At 49.6% G+C, this 21,866-nt stretch overlaps 1 protein-coding gene across 1 annotated transcript in view; it reads right to left on the bottom strand.

Moving 5' to 3' along the window:
• Positions 1-3,924: 3,924 nt before the first annotated feature.
• The window catches only part of ANKRD39 (ankyrin repeat domain 39), a 387,583-nt gene continuing 369,641 nt past the window's right edge, over positions 3,925-21,866 (bottom strand). The window contains exons 5-6 of the mRNA XM_069620261.1: positions 5,361-5,564; positions 3,925-4,780 (exon numbers count right to left, since the gene is read on the bottom strand). Coding sequence (XP_069476362.1) covers positions 4,637-4,780; positions 5,361-5,564 — 348 coding nt within the window. The 3' untranslated portion in view covers positions 3,925-4,636. The remainder of the gene's footprint in view (positions 4,781-5,360; positions 5,565-21,866) is intronic.

Here is a 21,866-nt window from a genome sequence, read left to right as displayed (position 1 = left end):
TGATCTCCTGCAGCAAGGCCCTTGGCTGCGGGAGGCATCAGAGGCATTCTTCTGAGGAGGTTCGGCAGGCGGGCTTAGCAGTACCAGAAATGACAGGGCCTGAGGAACAGGGAGCCTGGAGTTCAATTGCCCCAGGAGAGCCTGCAAAGTAGTGAGCACCTGCATCAAGAGTAATGAGTGTGGGTTGACGAGAGGATACTGAGGCGGCCCAGACCCGCTGACGTGGATGGAAGGGAAGGCAGATGGATCCAGGAAAGATTGATCTGACCCCTCTTCCTCAGGATCCGATTTCAAAGCTGCACGCTCGTCGTAGACTGGAGCCCCAAAGTCAGAGGTGATTTCATGTTGGAGTATGTCCTCAGGCAGTATGATTGGAAGCCGTTCTAGAAGACTGTGCTCCGTAGTCACCTCGGAATGCTTCGAGACATCCCTGGAAGGCAGAACCACCACCACCCCAGGCCGAACTGGCCTAGCAGAGGAAGTCTGCGTCACCGGGGCCTTAGTCTTCGTCATCGACGACAGAGCAGTCAACACCAGAGCAGTCGTTGACGAAGCAGTCGTTGATGGAGCAGTCGAAGAAGGGGCTGTCAACGGGACAGCAGATGACAGGGTTGTCAATGTCGGTAGAGTTCCTGATTAACCAGTCGGCGTAGCGGTCGATGAGGAATGAGTCGTAGACGCTGTCTGCAACCGGGATATCACTGTAGATGGAGAATGTGGCCACTTAGATGACAACCTGGACCTGTGCTTCAACGACTCATGGCCCGAAGAAGACCTATGGGAAGTTGATGAGGAGTGCTGCTTGTCCTTGGCCGAAGACCTCTTTGTTGACAAGGAGAGGAAGAATGAGGCCTTGATTTCCCTCTTCTCCGATGACGAAGCCGTGCGGGCTGGATCTGCGGATTTCAGCTGGGGTGACCCCCTCTCCTTCGATTATTTGGAGCGTGATGCAGATGCGCCCTGAGAGGGGGGATTTTTTGACCCCTCAACAAAGGTGGAGCAGCAGAAGACCTCTTGGCTTCAGATGAAGGCCTGGGATGACCAATGCACTGCTTCTTAGGCAGCGGTTCCTCCGACCTAGTCCTCCAGCGTGATTCCGACCTCTTGGCCGAGGGAGTGGAGGACCTGCCCCCACTGGAAGAGCCGACTTCTGAAGCCAGATAGGCACCCTCGTTCAGCCAGCAAATCAAAAGCCGGTTTCTGTCCTTGAGGGTTTTTTGGGAGAACCCCTGACAGATGTCGCAGTTGTCGGACGAGTGATTGGCATACAAGCAGTACAGCCACTCTGAATGGTCGTCCCCGTCGTACACTTTCTTGAGGCCGCAGGTCGCACACGGCCTGAATAAAGACTTCCTCGGACCCAAAGATAACATAACGGGACCCGGAAAACCACCTTTCTTGGACGAAAGACCGGAAAACAGCAAAAGCCGGCTTGAAGAAACCAAACTTTGCACACAAAAAAAACGAAATTCTCTGCAGAGAACTCGAGGTAATCCCAACAGTTTGGAAGACGGTTGAAATCTGAGGGGAAGCCGCAGGGGCAGAGCTATACTCTCGACGTCCCATTGGTGCGGCCTAAAGCACCCATAACGATGTCGATAGGACACTCAAGGTGTCAAAGTTTTTTCCAAAAGAAAATGACTATACTAAAGTTACTGAGGTTTTCCCAGCCTGACGACGGGGAATATTCACAGCATGTGAATCCATGAAAGGTCCAATGCTGGAGAAGTGTCCTTTCTCTGACAGGACTCCCTCAAGTTGTCATCGCGGGTGGGTGAGACGGAGCAGTGCTTTTCAGACTCTGAAGACGAAAACGGATAAGCAGTTAGCGTTGTCTCGCAGAAGCTCAGTGCCCTGGAAAGCAGAGCAGAGGACAGTAAGGGTAGGTCGCGGCGGAATAACCTCTGTATCCTTGGACTACTGGAGAAGGAGGAAGGGCCCAGCATGCAACTTTTTCTGGAAGACTGGCTGGCGAATCTAATGGCACAAAAGAAGCGGTCGACCTTCTTCTCTATAGAGTGTGACCATAGGGACCTCCTTTTCCGGGAGCACCTCCATGCACTATTGTTGCAAGACTGTTGAACTACAGGGACCGTGACACCCTATTACACATGGCGAGGGCTTCAGCCCGATCACATATAATGGGAACCTGATTGGCTTCTTTCCGAACTATACAAGGGAAGTGCAGCAAGCCTGCCAATCCTTTGACTCCATTTAAAAAGAAGCTGTCATCGCTTGGCATCAAGCATGCGCTCTTTTTCCCAGTGCAGCTCAAAGTCTACTACAAGGGAACGGTCCACCTCTTTCACACTTGGATGGACACACACATCCTGTGTTTACTAGTGTCCTAGTCGCCTAGGGCACAGACCGCTCCACACAGCGGCCATGGGTCCTCCCCGCTTGTTTGATACACAGTGCTCGACTCTTCTGAGGTCGTCGGTGAAGGTCAAGAACTGGCAGGCACTGAGTGAGGGGGAAGAGATGGGCGACTCTCCCCCCTTGCATGCCGAGCCGCTCTCTACTGGCCACACTAGTGTTTATGTTTTTGTAACAAACGTTACCATGTAAGGTGTGCCGCAGACAGGGTTTGATGGGAGCTCAGGCTGTTCTCACAATGACCCTGATAATGGTTCATTGGTTCTCCATGTGTTACTTTCACAGGGGGTTCGGACGACAGGTGCTTCTAAATGGGGGTGGGGGAGGGAAAGAGAGGGTGAGGGTAAATCATTGGGGTTTGTTGGATTGTGGGTTCTCTTTGTTGATTGGGACACTGAGGGGGGTCCTGGCTTGGTAAGTGGATTGTTACTTCTTTCGAACCTGGTTGCCGGGTTTGAGGTCTCCTCTGTTGCCATGCTCTTCAATCCACACATGGCAGGAGGGGATGGGTCTAGGTCGCTTTCCTTTTTAACCCCTGAACATGAACAGGTTGGTGCCCAGTGTTGAGAGGCAGCTGGTGCTACAACTTCTCAATCAGCAATCACCAGACATAGTCCTACTTACTGAAACCCATCTAGCTGGGTCGGAATGCCGGATTTTCTCTGCATGATGGTTTCTCTAGAGGGGCAAGGGGTACCCTGATACTGATACATAAGAGACTTACCTTCCAGCTTCTGACTGTGATACAGGATTCCTGAGGGTGCTTTGTTTTGGTGAGGGGGGAGTTGTGGGGCATGGCGTGTGTGTATGCCCCTCTACCCCTGGCTGTGGACCTCTTGAATGAAATCTAAACAGCTCTTTGGAGTAGTTAGGTAGACACTTGGGTAATTGGGGGGGACTTTAATGATGTCATGGATCTGCTTCAAGATTGCAAACATTCCAGGGGCAGGAACATTGGCACCTCTACGAATCACAGCTTCTCCTTCTCATCAGGGGTGCACACCTCCCTATCCAGGCTGGATTCTCTTTTTATACTGTAGGGAGACCTGCATAAGCTTTGGGCGGCCAACCTTTTGGCTAGAGGTATTTCGGGTCATTCTCCGTTGGTCATGGAGCTCACCACTCGCAGACTCACCACAGCAGGCAGAGGCTGCTGTGGCACATAAACAGCTACTACTTGGGCTTCCCCGAGTTCCTGGCGGGGATGGCCACCAGGACGACCGAGTATTTTGCCATCAATGAGGGAGGTCCTGTGGGAGGGCAAAAGGCGGTACACAGGGGGGAAATGATAACTCTGATTGCGGCCCATAGAGGCGCACATCAGCAGGAGTTAAGTGAATCCGAGTGCCTCCAAATAGCCACAGAAGAGGCATACTAAGAGGAGAGAACCCCAAGGTGGGTGAATACACCCGGTTTTTTGGGGCGGGTGAGAGTCCATTCAAATGAATGGGCGAATAGAGGGCTTGGCGGGTGAGTCAGCCGATATGCAAGGCGGGTGACACCATGTGTTTGTGACATAGGATGAAGTAAGGCGTCTGCTGCACTGTGAAGATTTTCAAAGGTTGCTTATTAAAACCAATTTTATTGCTATATTAACTCAGATAACATACAGTAGCTTTTGATGATATAGTCGGAAAAGGCCCAAGATGGGACCTTGGTCATATCATGAACAAAATAAGGGGAGAGCGTCCATATGGGAGTACTTAATTGCCTACTAGTACTCATTCTACTCTAGTGGTACAGACAAATCTTTACTCCCACCACCAGGCTTAACAATTTGCTCACAATACATTGCTTTCCTTTTCATTATCGCTGTCCCAGCAGATACCTACATCTCAGACCAAAATTATTATCTCAACTTTTTGTGCTCTTTGTACCGGCCGGCCTTCATCTCACCCCAACCATTGCCCGGGATCTCTGGGGTCTCCTCAATCTGGGGATTCCTATTCACCACACAGTCCTGCTGTAGATCTCAGTGTTTTATACCAAGAGCGCCAATGCCTTACCGTCTTGAATTTCAAGCTTGAACATGCAGAGCGGTGTCTGTTTAAGCGCACACTCATCTCCTTGACTTGCAACAACTCATCACGGATCTTTGTTCATTATTCATTGTTCATACCCTACCCTGCTCTGCGGGCCGCTTATTTGGCCTATATCACAGCATATACTATCACATGGTCTGGTAGCAGAGTGAGTCTCCAATATGTCTGCTGCCCTCTCAGCAGAGTCTCTGTGGCCAGGGTGAAGTGACTATTGTCCCTTAGGTTTCCAAGAACATCTTCAATTGGCTGTTAGTCGACACCAGGTCTGAGGCCCTTCTTGATTTCCTGTCTTGGATGGTCTTCAGCACCGGACTGTGCTGTACCAGCAGGTCACAGAGGTCAGCATGCCCCTTCTCTGCGGCCTGTGTCAACATAAAGATGCATTCAGTGTGCATAGCAATACAATTCGTGACCACCCCCATTGCTTTCACAATGAGCACCTCCATCGTATTACCCTTCACCTGCTGCAGTCATCAACCATGCTTTGTCCAGGGTCATCTCACATGCTCTCGTCAAGTTCTCTTGGGTAAGGTCAGTCAATGTTTCTCGCCTTGTATATGCTTACCACCATCTTATATGTACGATCATCCTCTCCTTCAGTTGGCCATTGCTTCACATGGTGTGCAGTCATCCTACCACTCTTACATTGCATATGGCCTTCCAATCACGCTTGCCTTTGTATCACTCTCACTTTATATGGGTCATCTTCCTCCATTGTAAAAAGTCCTGCCCTCATCCACACGTTGCGTGGGCCATCCCATTTCACATATCTTGTCCACAGTCACACCGTGGCCCTCAACTAGTGCAACATTATAGTCTTCATCAATTTTACAAATATCTATTTGTCCCAACGTTCTACACAGTCATCATCCCATTACTATAACCTTGCATAATGTCATCCTTTCGCCCTCAAAATGGGTACTCGCATGCCCTTATCCTCACCTTATGTAGACAAGTCATTCCATCATCGTCCACTGTCTCAGGCTTAGCTCCATGGGACAGCAGGAGCTGGGCTACCTCATTGTGCCCGCAGTAACTGGCTCGGTGTAGGGGCGTGGCGCCTCCATGGGTCTGGGCGTTACAGTGAGCCCCGCTGGTCAGCAGGAGCTCACATATGGATAGGTGGCCCTGGCGGCTGGCATAATGCTGCAAAAATAAAAAAGAAAAGCAAGTCACTGATTCACATTTGTGGGCTGAGACAGATGCACAATTTATTTATTCCTAAGAGGCAAACGTGTTGATCATCAAAGGTTCCATGCCCCCAATTAGTATGAATCATATCACTTAACACAAATAGATACACACACAAAATGCAAATAGAACGTAGTGTTGTGAAAAGGCCTAGCTCAAATAGCAAGCTAATATTTGGGCACCTTTGATCAGCATCTGATCTCACATCAAAATAGTTCAGATGATTCCAAATAAGCATAACACATTCTGGGTGAATACTGTCTCCCTGTCTCTCCCTTCTCTTTTGGGCACACGTTATATCTTGATGTAGGTATTTCTGTACAAAGTAACTGTTTTGCTTGGTGGAGATGGTATTTAGTGAAATCATCTGGAACAAAGTGTGAGTTTACTAGTCGGTGAAAGTTGGTTGAGAAAAGTGAGGTGAGTACATCAATCAGACCTTTTACATATGGAGTGTGTATATATAAATACCGAAACTCGAAAAAACAGAATGCAATACTCTGTACCTACCACTAGATGTTGGCTTATGCACAGCATGTGAATCTAAGCAGATACAAGCATCAGAAATATGACTAAGATAAGTAATGTGGAGTTTTGAAAAAGGACATAGACTGGCCGTGCTTGTAATACTATCCCTGTGTGACGTGTATTGTACCCATGGTCTTTCACGCGTTGAGGTCCCTCTGATTGTTTTGTTTCTGACAAGTGCGAGCATGAAGTGATGAGTGGGTACAGAAGATAAAGAAGGTGCAAGACATCCATGTACCTTCAACTCTAAGAGGGGATGAAGGGCAGCGCATGTGAATCTAAACAGATACAAGCATCATAAATAGGATTACGCTAAGTAATGTATGCCTTCTGAGGATTGTGGATCTGCTTAGATCACATGCTGTGCACAGTACTGGGAGATGGTTGTGGGATGTCAGAAGGTACCGCAGCAAAGAGATGCCTTAACACCGCCTGACCCACTTGTGAATCACTCTTAGAATGTATATCTAAGCAGTAATGCTGTGTAAAGATGTGAATAGAACTCCAGGTAGCTGCTTTGCAAATGGCATCTAAAGGTACATTTGCAATGAAAGCTAAAGAGGCCCCTGTGCCATGGGTAGTGTGTGTTCTAGGTGTAAAGGGTCACATTTTCTTTGAAAGAGAATAACACATTTGGATGTATTAAACAATCTATTTAGAAATAGCTGACTTTGAGACAGGATCCCCTTCTCTTCCAGTGGCTATGGAAACAAAGAACTGGTCTGTTTTCCGTAGTGGTTACGTTTTATTTAAGTAATACATTACAGCTCTTCTGATATCTAATGTATGGAAGCGTCCCTCCGGTGAATTTGTAGGTTTTTTTTCAATTAAAATTTTATTAGAATATTCTGAAACAAATACAGATTGACAACAGCATAGTATTTTGCAACATTACGATCACAATAACTTGGCCAGAGGCAGAAGTACATGGTATAAGTCATTGTACCCTCCTCCCTCCCCTCAACCTTCAACGCAGTTCAGCCTTGTAGCCAACGGGTTAATGGAGGTCTTCTGGTGAGGCCCGGGAATTGTTCTGAATAGTCCAAAAAGGGCGCCCAGGTATTCAGGAAGTAGTTCAAGTTTCCTGTGCGAATGGCTGTTACTTTTTCAGCCAACGCGCTTTCCCAACATTTAGACCACCACAGTGGGACTGAGGGGCAGTCAACGTGTTTCCAAAGCCGAGCCATTGCTACTTTTGCCGCTAATAGGAGGTGTGTGCGGAGCCGAGAAGCCTGCCCCGTTAGTGGGAATTCCCCTCCTCCTGTTTCCCCCAAGAGTATAATTCTGGGATCCCACAGGAATGCAAGTCCGGTGATTGCTTTTATGTGGTTAGTCACCTACCTACAGTATATCTATGCTTTGGGACAGGACCACACCAAATGGAATAGAGTGCCCTTGGATGAACACCCTCTCCAGCAATCTGGGGGAATTTCAGGGTTGGATTTATTCAGTTGGGCTCGGGTGGCATACTACCGTAACAGAGCTTATATCCTCCTTCCCTGTTTGTGATACATTGCGTGCTCTTGTGTAGCCTTTCCCAAATCTTTCCCCAATCCTCCACCTTAATCTCCCGGCCCAGGTTCCTCTCCCAGTCAAGCATGTATTTTTCTTTTTTCCCCGGGTCCGTTCTGTCCAGGAGGCGATAGTCGAGATCTTGCCCCTAGGTGCTGCTGATGTTAAGGATATTTCCAGTGCAGTTAGGCCTCTAGCCCCCCTCTCCCTAACCATTTTATGGGAGACCCAGTGTCTGAGCTGGACGTAGTGGAACCGCTCCGCCTCCCCCACCCCAAATCTCTCCTTGCATCTTTCAAATGTTATGGGTGAGCCCCCTTCTAAAAAGTCTGACAGCCTTTCCAGACCACCCTCCTTCCATGACATGAAGCTGTGTGAGGGATTCCCTGGGGTAAATTCAGAGTTATACCAAATAGAAGTAAGCAGACCCCTAGAACCTCTAGCCCCATTTCCGCCCTGCAGTCTTCCAGCAGCTAACAGTAACTGTTGTGGCTGTGAGGGGGCCCTGGTTTGTCTGGGCTCCGATAGAGGGCAGGTGGGGTAGCCCCGATTGGGGGGGAGGGGAGGACACCAGGCTTCTTCCAGCTGCTTCCATAGTGGCTGGTTGGTGGATTGAGTCCAAGTGTACGCAAGGGATAATTGTGCTGCAATCGCGTATCTAGTTACATCTGGGACCCCCCAGCCCTCCCGTGACCTTCCCTCAAAGCATAATCTTCCTCGATATTCTGGGTTTCTCCCCCCCCCCCCAAACGAATTTCAGTATATTTCTCTGTAGAATGCACAGTTCGTTCGCTGGGATGTTTACCGGGAGTGCTATGCATTGGTATATCAATCTAGGGAGCAGGTTCATTTTTACAGTGGCAATTTGCCCGAACCAGGAGATCTCTTAGTTCTCCCAATGCTTTAGGTCTCTCTGGAACTCGTCCCATATCTGAGGGAAGTTACATTGGTACAGACAGGAGATGTCATTAGGGATCTGCAACCAGAGATATTCGATCTCAGACTCTGCCCAGGGGACTGGTAAACAGGGGCCAAGCTCGGCCTTTTGCATTTTGGTGAGATTAATTGCCAGCACCGATGATTTGCCCAGATTAATCTGAAACCCACAGACCCAACAGAATTCCTCAATCTCCTCCCATAGGGGACCCATGGATGAGTTTGGTGTAGTCAAGGTTAATAATACATTGTCATCGTATAATGCAATCTTATATTCGTGCTTCCCCACTGTGAGCCCCTTCATCTTTGGGTTGTGCTGGATCCTATTCGCAAAGGGCTCCATTGATAAGGCAAAAACCATTGGTGATAGGGGGCAGCCCTGCCTCGTTCCCCTGGTTATTATGATTGTCTCTGATCTGACGCCATTAACCCGTAGTTGCGTAGTGGGGTACTGGTAGTTAGCCATTGTCCACTTAGTAAAGTTGGGCCGTACCCAAAATGTGAAAGCACTGCACAGATATAACCCCAATCCACCAGATTAAAAGCTTTGTGTGTGTCCAAAGACAGAACCACCATGCTCTCCCCCATCATATGGGCGCTCTCTATAATATCTATGGTCCGTCTGTTATTGTCTTGTGTCCCCGTCCCTGGGAGGAAACCCGTCTGATCGCAGGCCATAATGTCTGGGAGATGCACTTTCAATCTGGTCGCTAGGACTTTTGAAAATATTTTCCCATCATTGTTCATGAAGTAATTGGTCTGTAGGAGGAAGCCTGCTCGGGATCTTTCCCCGGTTTGTGGACAAGAATCGTTAATGATTCCGCCATTGACTTGGTGATTGATCCTGTCGATAGGAAAAAATTAAACAAGATAGAAAGTTGTGGGGCCAAGATTTGCGCATATAGAATTATAGAAGCTCGTCAGGCCCCGTGCAGTACTCTTTAGGGACTTAATGGCCATGACTATTTCCTCTGCGAGACAGGTGTTACATGACAATGTTACATGACCCTGAATATGTAGGGGGTTAGTTGGTGCAGGTTTGAACATTTTCTCCACAGGTGGGTTAACTGCCCGTGTGTTGGATGATGTAAGAAGGGAAGGTGCGAACCTCGTCTTAATAGAGCTCAAGAGAGGGATAGACTGGCTAACAGGCTTTTAAGATGTCCTCCACAAAGTCAGGATCAGGGATAGTTTCACCGCGTCTGGATATGAAAATGCTCTGCTGCACTGAAAAGGAGTTGATAGTCAATGGGAGATGAGCCTCTGGGCTGCTCTAGAGGCTTGTCATCATCGACAAAAACAACATCTGGCTCATCTAGGGTATCATGAGTGGGAGTTGATGGACAAGAACCCTGATCAGCATCCCTTTGCCAAATATTGTGATCTTTATCCCCCTGTTCTGGGATAAAATATAAATTAGCCTCATTGACTTAGAACTTCTTGAAAAATGTTCGAAGTGTCTTCAGAGACAACATGTGGTGGAGCTTTAAAAATGCAAATAAATAAATAGAATGATTAAGTCTAGGACTCTTGGTAGGTGTCCCGCCCTCTTCTAGGAACAGTGTCTTTTGTTTAATTGGAGATCTTTCCATAAAGGTCACAAACTCAGACACCCTATCCATAGTTTTCTCAAATATTTATTTTGTCCATGTACCTGTTCTTGGAGCTAGCTTCAGGAAGGTGAAACAACATTTCTTCTGAATTTACAGATCTTTTACCCTGCACGATCTTGGACAAAGTGTCAATAGCCATAGTACAGGTAGAAGATGTTACTGATGTAGCGATAGGGGACAGACGGCTGCGGTGTTGGTTTGGTCTATTTTTCCTGTGTCTGGAAATAAGTTTCGACTGCCATTTCAACGTATCTGAATCAGCAGCCTCTGGGCATTTATGGGCAGCAACTACCGTTTCATTTGGCTTTAGAGCCACACCCAAGTGCGAATGAGAATGGTCAGCGGACATTAAACGTCAGGGTTCAATCTTTTCCGATGAAACTTTCAATGTTCCTGTCAAAGGTTGTGTGCTTTTGTGAGTTCACGTGTGGGCCCTTTTCTCCAGTGGACTTCCACATAGCAGGCTTTTAGCCTGCCTAGTGGGGCTGGTGACAGACACACGGGGGAGTCTAACAACTCCTCTAGAAGTCTTCGGCTTCCAAAAAGGGAGCCATAGCTGCCAAGCTTTTCCTCGTCTGACCCAACAGCGGTGGTGAGGGAATGAGATTCGGCCTGCATGGCGTATGTCACCCACTGCTTGGTGCGCCTGTTTTCAACTTGAAAAGCTTGCAGGAATCGCAACGGCATTCAGCGCGATAGCATGGAAGGCAGTTGTCACACACTCAGGGTGTATCTTTCCAGGGACATTTTTTATTACAGGAGGGACTGAATTTAAAGGGCGTCCGTTCCATAATGTTTTATAAATGTAGCCATAGCTAGACAAATATCAGTAGAAAGGACGGTGGAATGAGGAATTCTATAAAAGGAATGTAAATGTGGAAGAAACCCCGCTGTCTCTACTGTAAAGGTCAAAGCCTGGTGAAGGCTTCAGCCAGCCATCGGGAAGGAGACGTTTGTCGAATCGGAAGGAGACGTTTGTCGAATCTACAGACGGTGGTCGCCGGACGTTGGAGGATCGATTGTCAATACTGTCAAAATATAACGATATATAAATTCCTTATTTTTAAAACTGCAATCTCTCTCAGCAGCAAAGATACGAGCTCTGCATATATGATAGACCACAATGGCGGAAAAAAACAATCTGAGGGACCTTGAGACGTGAAGGATCAAGGGTACAATACAAATCACACAGGGATAGTATTACAAGCACGCTCAGTCGACGCCCCTTTAAAAAAAATCTAAAACAGAATGCAATACTCCACACCTACCATTAGATATTGGGCTATGCACAGCATGCGATTTTAAGAAGATCCACAAGCCTTTAGAAGAACAAGTTACTTTCTTACCTGGTAACGTTCTTTCGATGGGATGTTCCGGCGATGTATTCCACATCTATGACAGGTAATCACCACAGCTGTGCTGCTTCGGAAAATTTTCAGCGTCTGCGTCCTGCTTCGATACGCCCCTTCAAGGATCGCCTTCCACGGCTGACGTCACCCGATGTTATATGTAGGACGCATGACGTCTGTAGCCTCAGTTGCAGTTTTCTTCCCCAGAACGTGTGGTACCAATCTTCTGCCAGTATTACTACAGAAAGCCTTGCGGAAACGAAAGCTGCAATCGCATAAGAAATTCTGTAGAGGGGCAGGATTCGATGTGGAATATGTCGTCGGAACATCCCATAGAAAGAACGTTACGAGGTAAGAAAGTAACTTGTTCTTTGAGGGGATTGGTTCCTCCCACGTATTCCACATCTATGACAGACTGCCAAAGCAGTACCAACGTATGGAGGTTGGAAAAGAATTTAGAATGTCCAATCAAATTGCAGAATAGAGGACTGCCTTACCAAAGGCCAAATATTGCCCATGGATAGAATCCAGGGAGTAGAGTTTGACAAAAGTATGGACAGAGGCCCATGTGGCTGCTTCACAAATGTTACGAATAGGAACACCCCTCTGCAGAGCAGTAGAGGCAGCCACACCCCTAGTAGAATGGGCCCGTAAGCCTACCGGAGGGTCCTTACCCGCCAAACTGTAACATTCAGAGATTGTCAAGATAATCCATCTAGACAAAGACTGCTTCGTAACAGCTTGTGCCAAACGCCTTCCAGCATAACCTACAAAGAGCTGATCATCCACTCTGACCCGGGAAATGCGTGAGATGTAGAAACTTAAAGCTCTCCTAGGATCCTACCTATGGAGCCTCTCCTCTTCCTTACCAGGATGCGGAGGAGGATAGAATGCCGGAAGAATTACCTTCTGGCTCAAATGAAATTCCGACAACCTTCGGAAGAAAAGAAGGACGAACCCTAAGGACAACCCTGTCCTTATGGAACACCGTGAAGGGTGGCTTGGCGGATAGTGCCTGCAACTCACTCACTCTGCGAGCAGAAGTAACCGCAACTAAAAATAAAGTTTTAAAGGTCAACAGTCTCAAAGGACAAGAATGTAAAGGCTCAAACGGAGCTCCCATTAAGAATTTTAGAACCAGGTTCAGATCCCAACCGGGCACCTGGAAAGGTGACGGTGGGAACATATTAGTGAGCCCTTTCAAAAACTGAGAAATCAAAGGAATCTTAAAATAAAAACATTCCTCAGAAGAGCGCTTAAATATGGACAGCGTCGCCAGGTAACCTTCAATGGTACCCACTTGCAGGCCCTTGTGGGCTAATGAAAGCAAAAAAGACAGAACCACAGGAATGGCACATGAAAAATGATCCACATTCTTAACCCTGCACCAGTCACAGAACTTTCTCCAACGGTAACGGTACAGGGACTTTGTTGCGGGCCTTCTGGCCGAAACCACACCTTGATCACGTCTTCAGGGAGGTCCCAATCCTTATACCTCAACCTTTCAGAAGCCAAGCATGAAGGTTGAGGGACTTGACCTCTGGATGGAGAACCTGACCCCCCTCCCGTGAGAGCAGATCGTCTCGATAGGGAAGACGGCATGGAGGGCAGATGGACATGTCGAGAAGGTCTGGGTACCACGTTCTCCTGGCCTATGCCAGAGCAATGAAGATCATTCGGGAACCGAACCTCCGTAACCTCTGCAGCACTTGCGGAATGACGGGTACTGGAGGAAACACGTACAGCAGTGGGAAGGACCACTCCACTACGAACGCGTCCCCTAAGGCTCCTCTTGGAGGACATTCCCACGAGCAGAATCTTTCGCACTTCCGGCTGACACTGGTGGCAAAGAGATCCACTTGTGAAGTCCCCAAAGGGCGAAGATCTCCAGGAGAATCTCCTGAGCCAGCTCCCACTCGTGAGAGACCGTGCTCTGCCTGCTCAGAGCGTCCGCCGCCACGTTTTCGTCTCCGGCCAGATGAACTGCCGAGGTCGAAATTTCCTGCTGGATGGCCCAGAACCAGAACTGCATCGCCTCTCTGCACAGAGGGAGAGACCCTGCCCCGCCTTTTTGTTGAGGTAGTGCATGGCCACTGTATTGTCTGTCAGAATCAGGACATTCTTTCCACGCACAGCCAGCAGAAAAGCCTTCAGGGCTAGCCAGACGGCCCTCAGCTCCAACAGATTGATATGTGTCTGGACTCGGACGGAGACCAAAGACCGCTGACTTGTAACTCGTTGGCATGAGCTCCCCATCCCATGAGGGATTCGTCCATCACGATTGTCACCTCCGGCCAGGGTAGCCAAAATGGAGGCCCTTTCATCAGATTGCCTTCGACGGCCCACCACAGAAGATCCTGGGTGACGAGGGCGGCACCTGAACTGGATCCGACATCCTGCTGGAGGCCTGCGCCCACTGCATCTTGAGAGCCCACTGCAAAGATCTCAACCGCAGCCTTGCCTCTGGCACCAGAAGAATGCAGGATGCCATGAGGCTGAGGAACCTCAAGAACTCGAACGGCGGGAGACTCTGGGCACGTTGAAACTTGTCCACCATCTGCAGAATGTGATGAGCCCTCACCTGGGAAGGCGAACACTGCCCCAGAGATGTGTCATGCACTGCTCTGATGTACTGGAGCCGCTGGGTAGGTGTCAAGTGGGACTTCAAGTTGAGGGAAAAGCCCAGCTTGTGAAGGGAGTGGCAGGTGACTGACAGATGATCCAGGACTTGCTCGGGAGAGTGCGCCCTGATCAATCAATCGTCCAGGTAGGGGTAGACGTGAATCCCCCCCTTTCCTGAGATACGCTGCCACCACCACCATGAGCTTGGTGAAGACCCTCGGGGCGGAGGTCAATCCGAACGGCAGGACCCGAAACTGAAAATGCGAGTCGCCAACCGCGAACCTCAGGTACTGTCATGACCCTCGCCCAAAAACCCCTCTGGCAAACCCATTGGCCAGGTGGAGTCAGGACTCGGGCCTCTAGAGCCTCGGAGAAGCAGAACCTGCAAGGAGACAAAAGGAACATCATTAGCAGCAGCATCTTACCTGCAGTCTTCGTCTTTAAAGACTCGCAGCTACTGAAAACAGCTTCCTCGAATCTGCACGCCTCCCGGACAGAACGACCTGAAAGAGGAAGATAGAGGCAACATTAAAGAAAGCAGTAGAGACATTTACCAATAACGGACTGCTCAAAAGGCTTACCTGGCTGGTCGCCTCTCGGCTGGCACCACTCCGGACATTCCACTCGCGCTGAAGAACACCGCGACCTACAAGGAAGGAAAACACAGGTTAGCAAAGGCAAGACTTTGTAGCGCTGCGCATAGCGCTTACTTACCGCATCATAGCGCTCTTAATGCGCCATCATTTACCAGCGGGGCTCAACCAAGCCAGTTTGCTGCACTTAAGCTCCGCATACCTAAGGGAGAAAAAAGAAACATTTTAAACAAAGAAAGGCATGCAGGATAGCAACAAAACTAAAGAACAGCAATAAGACCTACCAGAACAATATCAAACGGGCCGGTGTCAGTGAAGTAACTGGACCGCACGCGCCCATGAAAGACACCGCGCCCCTGCAAAGAAGGCCGGACAGAGAGCACGCCTAATTCTACCACAAGGTGAGGAGAGGGTGCCACAGGGACTGAAATCATACGGGGGTGGAGGGAGGAAACTTACCCCAGTCGGTCAGTCTTGAACACAGTCCTCCTGTATTTTCAGGCAGAAGCTTCCCTGCAGACCACATCAGGGCAAAGCTGAAAAGCATACCAGTGAGTAACCCGGTTTGGTGGCGTCCCTGTGGATACCAGGTGAGCGTAACAGGTACTTCTTGTGCTTGGGATGAATCGGCACATGAAAGTAAGCGTCATTGAGGTCGAGAGACACCAACCAGTCCTGAAGTTGAAGGGCCTGGAGGACTTGAGAAAGAGTAACCATCTTGAACTTGTCCTTCCTGAGGAGCTTGTTCAAACCAAGCAAGTCCATGATGGGTCTCAATCCCCCGTCTTTTTTCGGGATAAAAAAATACGGGGAATAGCATCCCTTGTTCCTCTCCGCTACAGGCACCAGTTCTATGGCGCCTTTAACCAGCAGGGATTTGATTTTCTGCGCAAGGACGGATCCAGACTCTTCAAAGAGAGATTCCTTGGTGGATTGTCATAAGGCCTCTGCCGGAAAGGAAGACAGTAGCCGTGTCTATGATCTCCAGAGCCCACACATTTGAAGTAATGCCATTCTACATGATGCTGCGCCAGCCTTCCCCCAACCGGCGAACCATGGGACATGGCCTCATGACTGAGCTGAAGCGGCTGCGGCAGTGCCTGAGGGCAAAGAGGCAACTGCCCGAGCAGCTTTGGCACTTCAAGTACCTTGTTTTCCACCTCTGGTACTCCTAGGTTGGCCCCTTTGACTGGCCGCTCCCCTCGATCTACCAAAAGACGAGTAGCATCGAAAGGAACCTCCCCTCCATTGCTGTCCCCTAGGATGAAAAGGTGGAGGTTCGCGGACTGCAGCGCTCGACTTCGCTGCAGCTTTGGAGGTCTGCAACCTCTCAAGGCTGTCAGCCTTGCTACCAAAAAGATGTACACCATCAAAGGGCATGTTGAGAAGCCGGGCTTGTACGTCAGGAGCAAACCCCGACTTCCGCAACCACGCAAATCTGCGCATCATGGTGCTCGCCGCCATGGACCGGCTGACACAGTCTGCCATGTCCAGACCCGACTGAACAGATTCACACAGGGCATCCTTGCCATCCTGAACGAGGGCAAGAAAACCATCCCGTTCCTCCCCTTCAGGAATATGTTCAGCCGCCAAAGACACACAATTCCACAGAGTGTGAGTGAAACGTGCGAAGGCAAACATGGACTTGGCTGCCTGTAAAGCCATACCCTCTGAAGAAAACACTACCTTCGCCCAGCCATCAAAACGTTTAGCATCCCTATCAGGAGGGATGGTAGGGTACGACGCCTGCTTTGCCGGGGCCGTAGCCACCTGCACCACCAAACTCTCCGGAGTGGGGTGCGTCATCAAGTAGCAGGGGTCGCTACTTGCTGACTGTATTTTTTCTGCAATGACTTGCTCACTGCCGGGAGACTCCCGGACCAGTCCAAGCCGCTGCCACCCTTCTCTGTAAAGCCATATGAAGTGGCAGTGTCAGTGGGTGGACCTTGGTCAAGGATATCTGTCAGGTCATCCTTCAGAAAATCCACTGGTGGCGCAGACCACCCCAAGTACTCCGTCACCCTCGACATGAGACGCCGGTATGAAGACTTGGCGTGCGTGCCAGGCTCAGGCCTACCAAACTCAACCTCCGGAGAGGTGTCCAGACCACTGGCGTCGTGCAAAGACTGATGCAGGTTTTCCAACTGGCTATGACCAGACAAGAGTTCATCAGGAACCTCATCAGGAACCAAACCATCATCAGACCCTTCATCCACCTCAGAAATGTAATCCAGAGGCTGGAATAAATCCCTGGATAAAGGCACAGAAAAAGGTTCAAATACAGGCTTCACTGACTTCTTCAGGGCCTTCCTCGGAGTTTCCACCAATGCACGGGGTACCTCTGGTAAAGCCTCCACAAAAGGCGTTGAGGGCTTCGACGGAATCGGCGTCAATGTCGAGCGTGGCGCCGACGGCTTCGACACAGGCCTCGAGGGCGGTGCCCTGAGCATGTCCTTCGACAGCCTAGGCGCTGATGGCGTCAATGACTTCCTCAGAGGCGGAGCCTCGAGAGTCCCTCAATGGACATGGCGCCGATGGCGTCGACGTCTTCTTAGAAGACCTCACAGGCTTCCGACGGTCTCAATGGCGTCGAGGACCGGGAACTGGAACGGGCATGGCTAGAGCGATCAACCTTGTCCGATCGGGACATCGACGGCTCCCGATGATCGCGCCGACCGCCCAAGCCCGAAGGCGTGCGAGCGGCGGCCCTAGCACGTTCCTTGCAGGCTTCTTTCGAAGGCACGGAAGGAACAGAGCCCTGCGATTCAAAAATCACCATCATCTCCTTGCAAAATGCATCCCATTCCACCGGAGATGAATGCTTGTTGGGACAACTTGTGCCCCCTCACAGTGGTCATGACAAAAAGTTTGTAAAGCTTTGAACACAGCTACTACTTCCAGAAGATTGACATGCTTCTTTGTTAACGCTTGTGTCCAAATGCTCTGTGCGGTGTGAGGGAGAAAGGGAGCTCTCCACCCTGAAAATGATGCATCTGTTAGAGTGCGGGAGTGGTAAATGATTTGCCCTTCAAAAGACTTTTTGTCCACCACTTCAGTGATTAAAAGAGTGGATGCAAAAACATCACTAGATGATCCCACAGACCTCTTGCCTGCGATCATTGTTTCGCTAGCCATTGTGATGAATCCAGTCGAGTAATCACCGATTTCCCCGCAGTGACCTCCTCCCATGTGGCCAGGGGACTGCAGCGGCTACCTGATCCTGACTCTGGTGGCGGCTATAAGATGGAGGATCACATGCAAGGAGACAACTACCGTGGGGAGGTGGTGACGCCATCGGATGAGACAAGGCATTCCCCCTTTACCCGGAGGAAGACCATATAATACCCAAATCCTTAATGGCTTGTTGTCACCTAACAGTTCCACCCTATAGTAAAAGTCAGAAAACCTTTCCTCTATTATTACTCAGTTAAGCCCCCATCAATGACTCAAACACTCAAAACTCGCACATCATCTTCTGCTCTTGATGTGGCTTTATGTGAGAACACATCCAAGAAATCCATTAACATCTATGGACTTCAACTTCCATAAACCTTCAGGGTCTGAGCACTGGCGTAACAGGGGGCCCCGCAGGCACCGCGGTGCGGGGGGCCCCGCCAGCACGTGTCCTGGAGGGGCCCCCACTTGTAGAAAAAAAAGATTTTTTTTGCAAAAAAAAAAATCTTTGTTTTTTCTTTTTGAATTCACTCTGCATTTATAAAGAAATTATTTCTGTAACAGAAATAATTTCTTTATGAAGTCAGAGTGACTTCGAAAAGAAACGATAGGCCTCATTGCGGGTTTGGCGGCAACCGTGCCATTGCTACCTGCAGGTTGCCGCCGGACACGTAATGATTTACCGGCGCCCGACTTCCCAGTAACACCGGGGGATTACAACCCCCGGCGGTCTGGGAAGTCAGGCTCTGGCAAATGGTAAGTCCTCATTACCATAAAGTCCTATCGGACTCTATGGGAATGGGGACCACAGAAGCACCGGCACCGTTAATAGCCAGTGCTTCCGTGAAAACTATGCGGGTGGGTGCCGTTCTGCCCGGCAGGTCTGACCTGCCGGGCAGGACGGCAACCGCCCACAGAGCTGTAATATGCCGGCCCGGAAACAACGGTGGCGGTAAGCTTACCAGCACCGTTGTTTACAGTCCGGCATAGTTGTAATGAAGCCCAATTTCTTTTTTAAGTGTTACGGCTCCCCTCAACCCCATGATGTGTGCGTGTGTGAGTGTATGTTGAAAGGGTGCACACTTTAATATATGGGTGGCTGCCTGGGTGTGCCTGTATGGTGAAAGGGTGCACAGTTAAATGTATGGGTGGCTGCCTGTGCGAGTGTATGGTGAAAGGGTGCACACTTTAATATATGGGTGGCTGCCTTGGTGTGCCTTTATGGTGAAAGGGTGCACACTTAAATGTATGGGTGGCTGCTTGGGTGTGCCTGTATGGTGAAAGGGTGCACACTTAAATGTATGGGTGGCTGCCTGGGTGTGCCTGTATGGTGAAAGGGTGCACACTTAAATGTATGGATGGCTACCTCGGTGTGCCAGCATGGTGAAAGAATTCACACTTAAATGTATGGATGGCTGGGTGTGCATGACTGTATATGGTGAATGGTGTGTGTGCTTGCGTTCAGGGGCGCAACAAAACCTACATTTCAGGAGCTAACCCTTCAAATGTTGGGAGGGGTGCCAACTTCATGGGCGGTGGAAGAGGGGCAAACTTATTTGTTTGGGTCATCTAATTTCTTTATGCATTTTTTATTAGACTATTCTAGTGCAGCTTCAATGTTATAAGCAGTTAACTCTCTCCTTTAAGGTTTAAAGCACCCACTTATGGACTGCTGTGAGAATGAGTGGTCTCCTGTTCCCTCTCTACCCTTCCAATCACTCCCCTGGCATGCAAGTATTAAACCCACATCACGATTTCAATTGCCTAAAAAAATGGCATTTGAATGCAGGTACTAACAGTGAATTGCTTTATGTTAGTAATTTGTGGGTTCTTGTTAACAGAGAAACCCATGTGCTGTTTGACATATGTGTCCTTTTCTGTATGGCAACTGCTCTGAAGGTCAGCCAGTTCTAGTCAACATAGCCCAACATTTCACGGGGAGTGGGGGGAGTGCTGAATCTTAGTCAACTCAATGGTGTTGCGCCAATACTTGTATTTAATGCCTGGATTACTTATTGGTAATCTTCATTACTCCTAGCCCTATTCTTCCTCGTCCCAGTGTGTATGAGGCAGTACTTGTGTATAATGATATGATATGATATGGTATTTGTAACGCGCCTATACACAAGTGTTTCAAGGCGCGACGAGGCAGGGAGGGGGGAAAAAAAGGGAAGACAGACAACGATCCTACTAGGCCTGGTGTCATTCAGATTGCGCAAGTGCATGGGTGGAGGGGAAGGGAAAAGTGCAAGGGGAAAGGGAAGAGGGGAAAGTGCCGTACAGGGGTAGTGAATAACAAGATAAATAAGGGCCAGCTGGTGGCAAGTGCAAGGTAAGTGCAGAATAAGTGCTGGTAAGGGGGGCTGTAGGGATACAGAGACAGTCCCGCAGTGCAGGGGTTGCCAGGGAGGCAGTGCAGGGGAAGAGTGGCAGGGCCAGGGACCGAGATCAGTGAGAGTGGCCCAGTTGCAGATTCAGTGCGATTTCAGTCAGGAATTCAGCAGGGGAGAGGGGGAGAGAAAGCAGAAGCAAAGAGGAAGGTTTTGAGGTGCTTCCGGAACCGGAGATGGTTCTCCTCAAGTTTCAGGGAGGCGGGAAGGCTGTTCCAGAGGGAGGCCCCTGCCGCGGAGAGAGATCTACCCCCAAATCGTTGCTTGGAGAAGCGGCTGACCCTGAGGGAGTTGGAGGCGGATGAGCAAAGAGCTCGAGAAGGAAGATATCTAGGAACAGAGAGTTGAAGGTATTTTGGCCCCAGGCCCCAGAAGGCCTTGTGTACAATGCAGAGGGTTTTGAACTTGATCCTCGCAGCCACTGGGAGCCAGTGTAGAGATTTCAGTCCTGGAGAGATACGGTCCCTGGGCTTGAGGCCAAGGACAAGTCTTGCAGTCCTGTTCTGGATGAGTTTCAGAGGGCGGAGAGTAGAGGCAGGAAGATTTAGATAGAGGCTGTTACAGTAGTCCAGCTTAGAGAGAACCAGGGCTCTGGAGACAGTGAGCTTCTGGGGGAAGGAGAGGAAAGGAAGAATACCTCTGAGGAGGTGCAGCTGGTAGTGTGACTTCTTAGAGACATCAGAAATGTGAGGAGAGAAGGAGAGTGTGGAGTCGAAGATGACCCCGAGGTTTTTTGCCTTGCAGGTAGGAGCAGGAAGAGGGCCAAGAGAGGCCGGCCAGAGAGCTGCAGGGAAGGAGGTAGTGGGTGTGCCGATGAATAGAATCTCAGTCTTGCTGGCATTAAGGCAGAGGTCATTGGCAGCACACCATTCCTGGATAGCAGACAGACAGTCAGAGATGAGGGAAGGAGAGGAGGAGGCTGAGGGTAGCCTGAAAATGAGCTGGGTATCATCCGCATAGCACTGAAAGTTGGGTCAGAGAGCGGCGATGCAGTGGGCAAGGAGTGCCAGATACTGGTTGCACAGCCAGGGAGAGAGGTTAGATCGCTGGGGGACACCACAGGTAGAGAAAAAGATGTCAGAGAGGAAGGACCCCCGTTGGACCTGGGAGGGTCGATTGGAGAGGAAAGAGGTCAGCCACGCCAGGGCCTGACCAGTGATACCCAGGTTATCACGGAGATGGTTGAGCAGGATGGCATGTTTGACAGTATCAAAGGCAGAAGAGAGATCGAGCAAAATGAGAACACACGGAGTGTTGGAGTCAAGGTTGGAGAGCAAGTCTTCATGGATGTTCAGGAGAGCAGTTTCCGTGCGTCTGGCAGCTCTGAAGCCAGACTGATGGTCATGAAGACTACCAACAGATTCAGCATGGAGATTAAGCTGGGAGATGGCCAGTTTCTCCAGGAGCTTGCCCAGGAAGGGAGTGATAGAGATTGGGCGATAGTTAGCCGGGCAGGAGGGGTCAGAAGAGGGTTTCTTAAGAAGAGGGTGCACAAGGGAGTGCTTAAGGGGGGAGGGAAGACTCCAGAGGTGAAGGAGTG

The sequence above is a fragment of the Ambystoma mexicanum genome, chromosome 10 (assembly GCF_040938575.1).
Source record: "Ambystoma mexicanum isolate Mex_15411 chromosome 10, UKY_AmexF1_1, whole genome shotgun sequence".
Classification (NCBI taxonomy): Eukaryota; Metazoa; Chordata; class Amphibia; order Caudata; family Ambystomatidae; genus Ambystoma; species Ambystoma mexicanum.
Note: the sequence above shows the minus strand (reverse complement) of the source record. Positions and strands in the feature narration are given on the sequence as shown.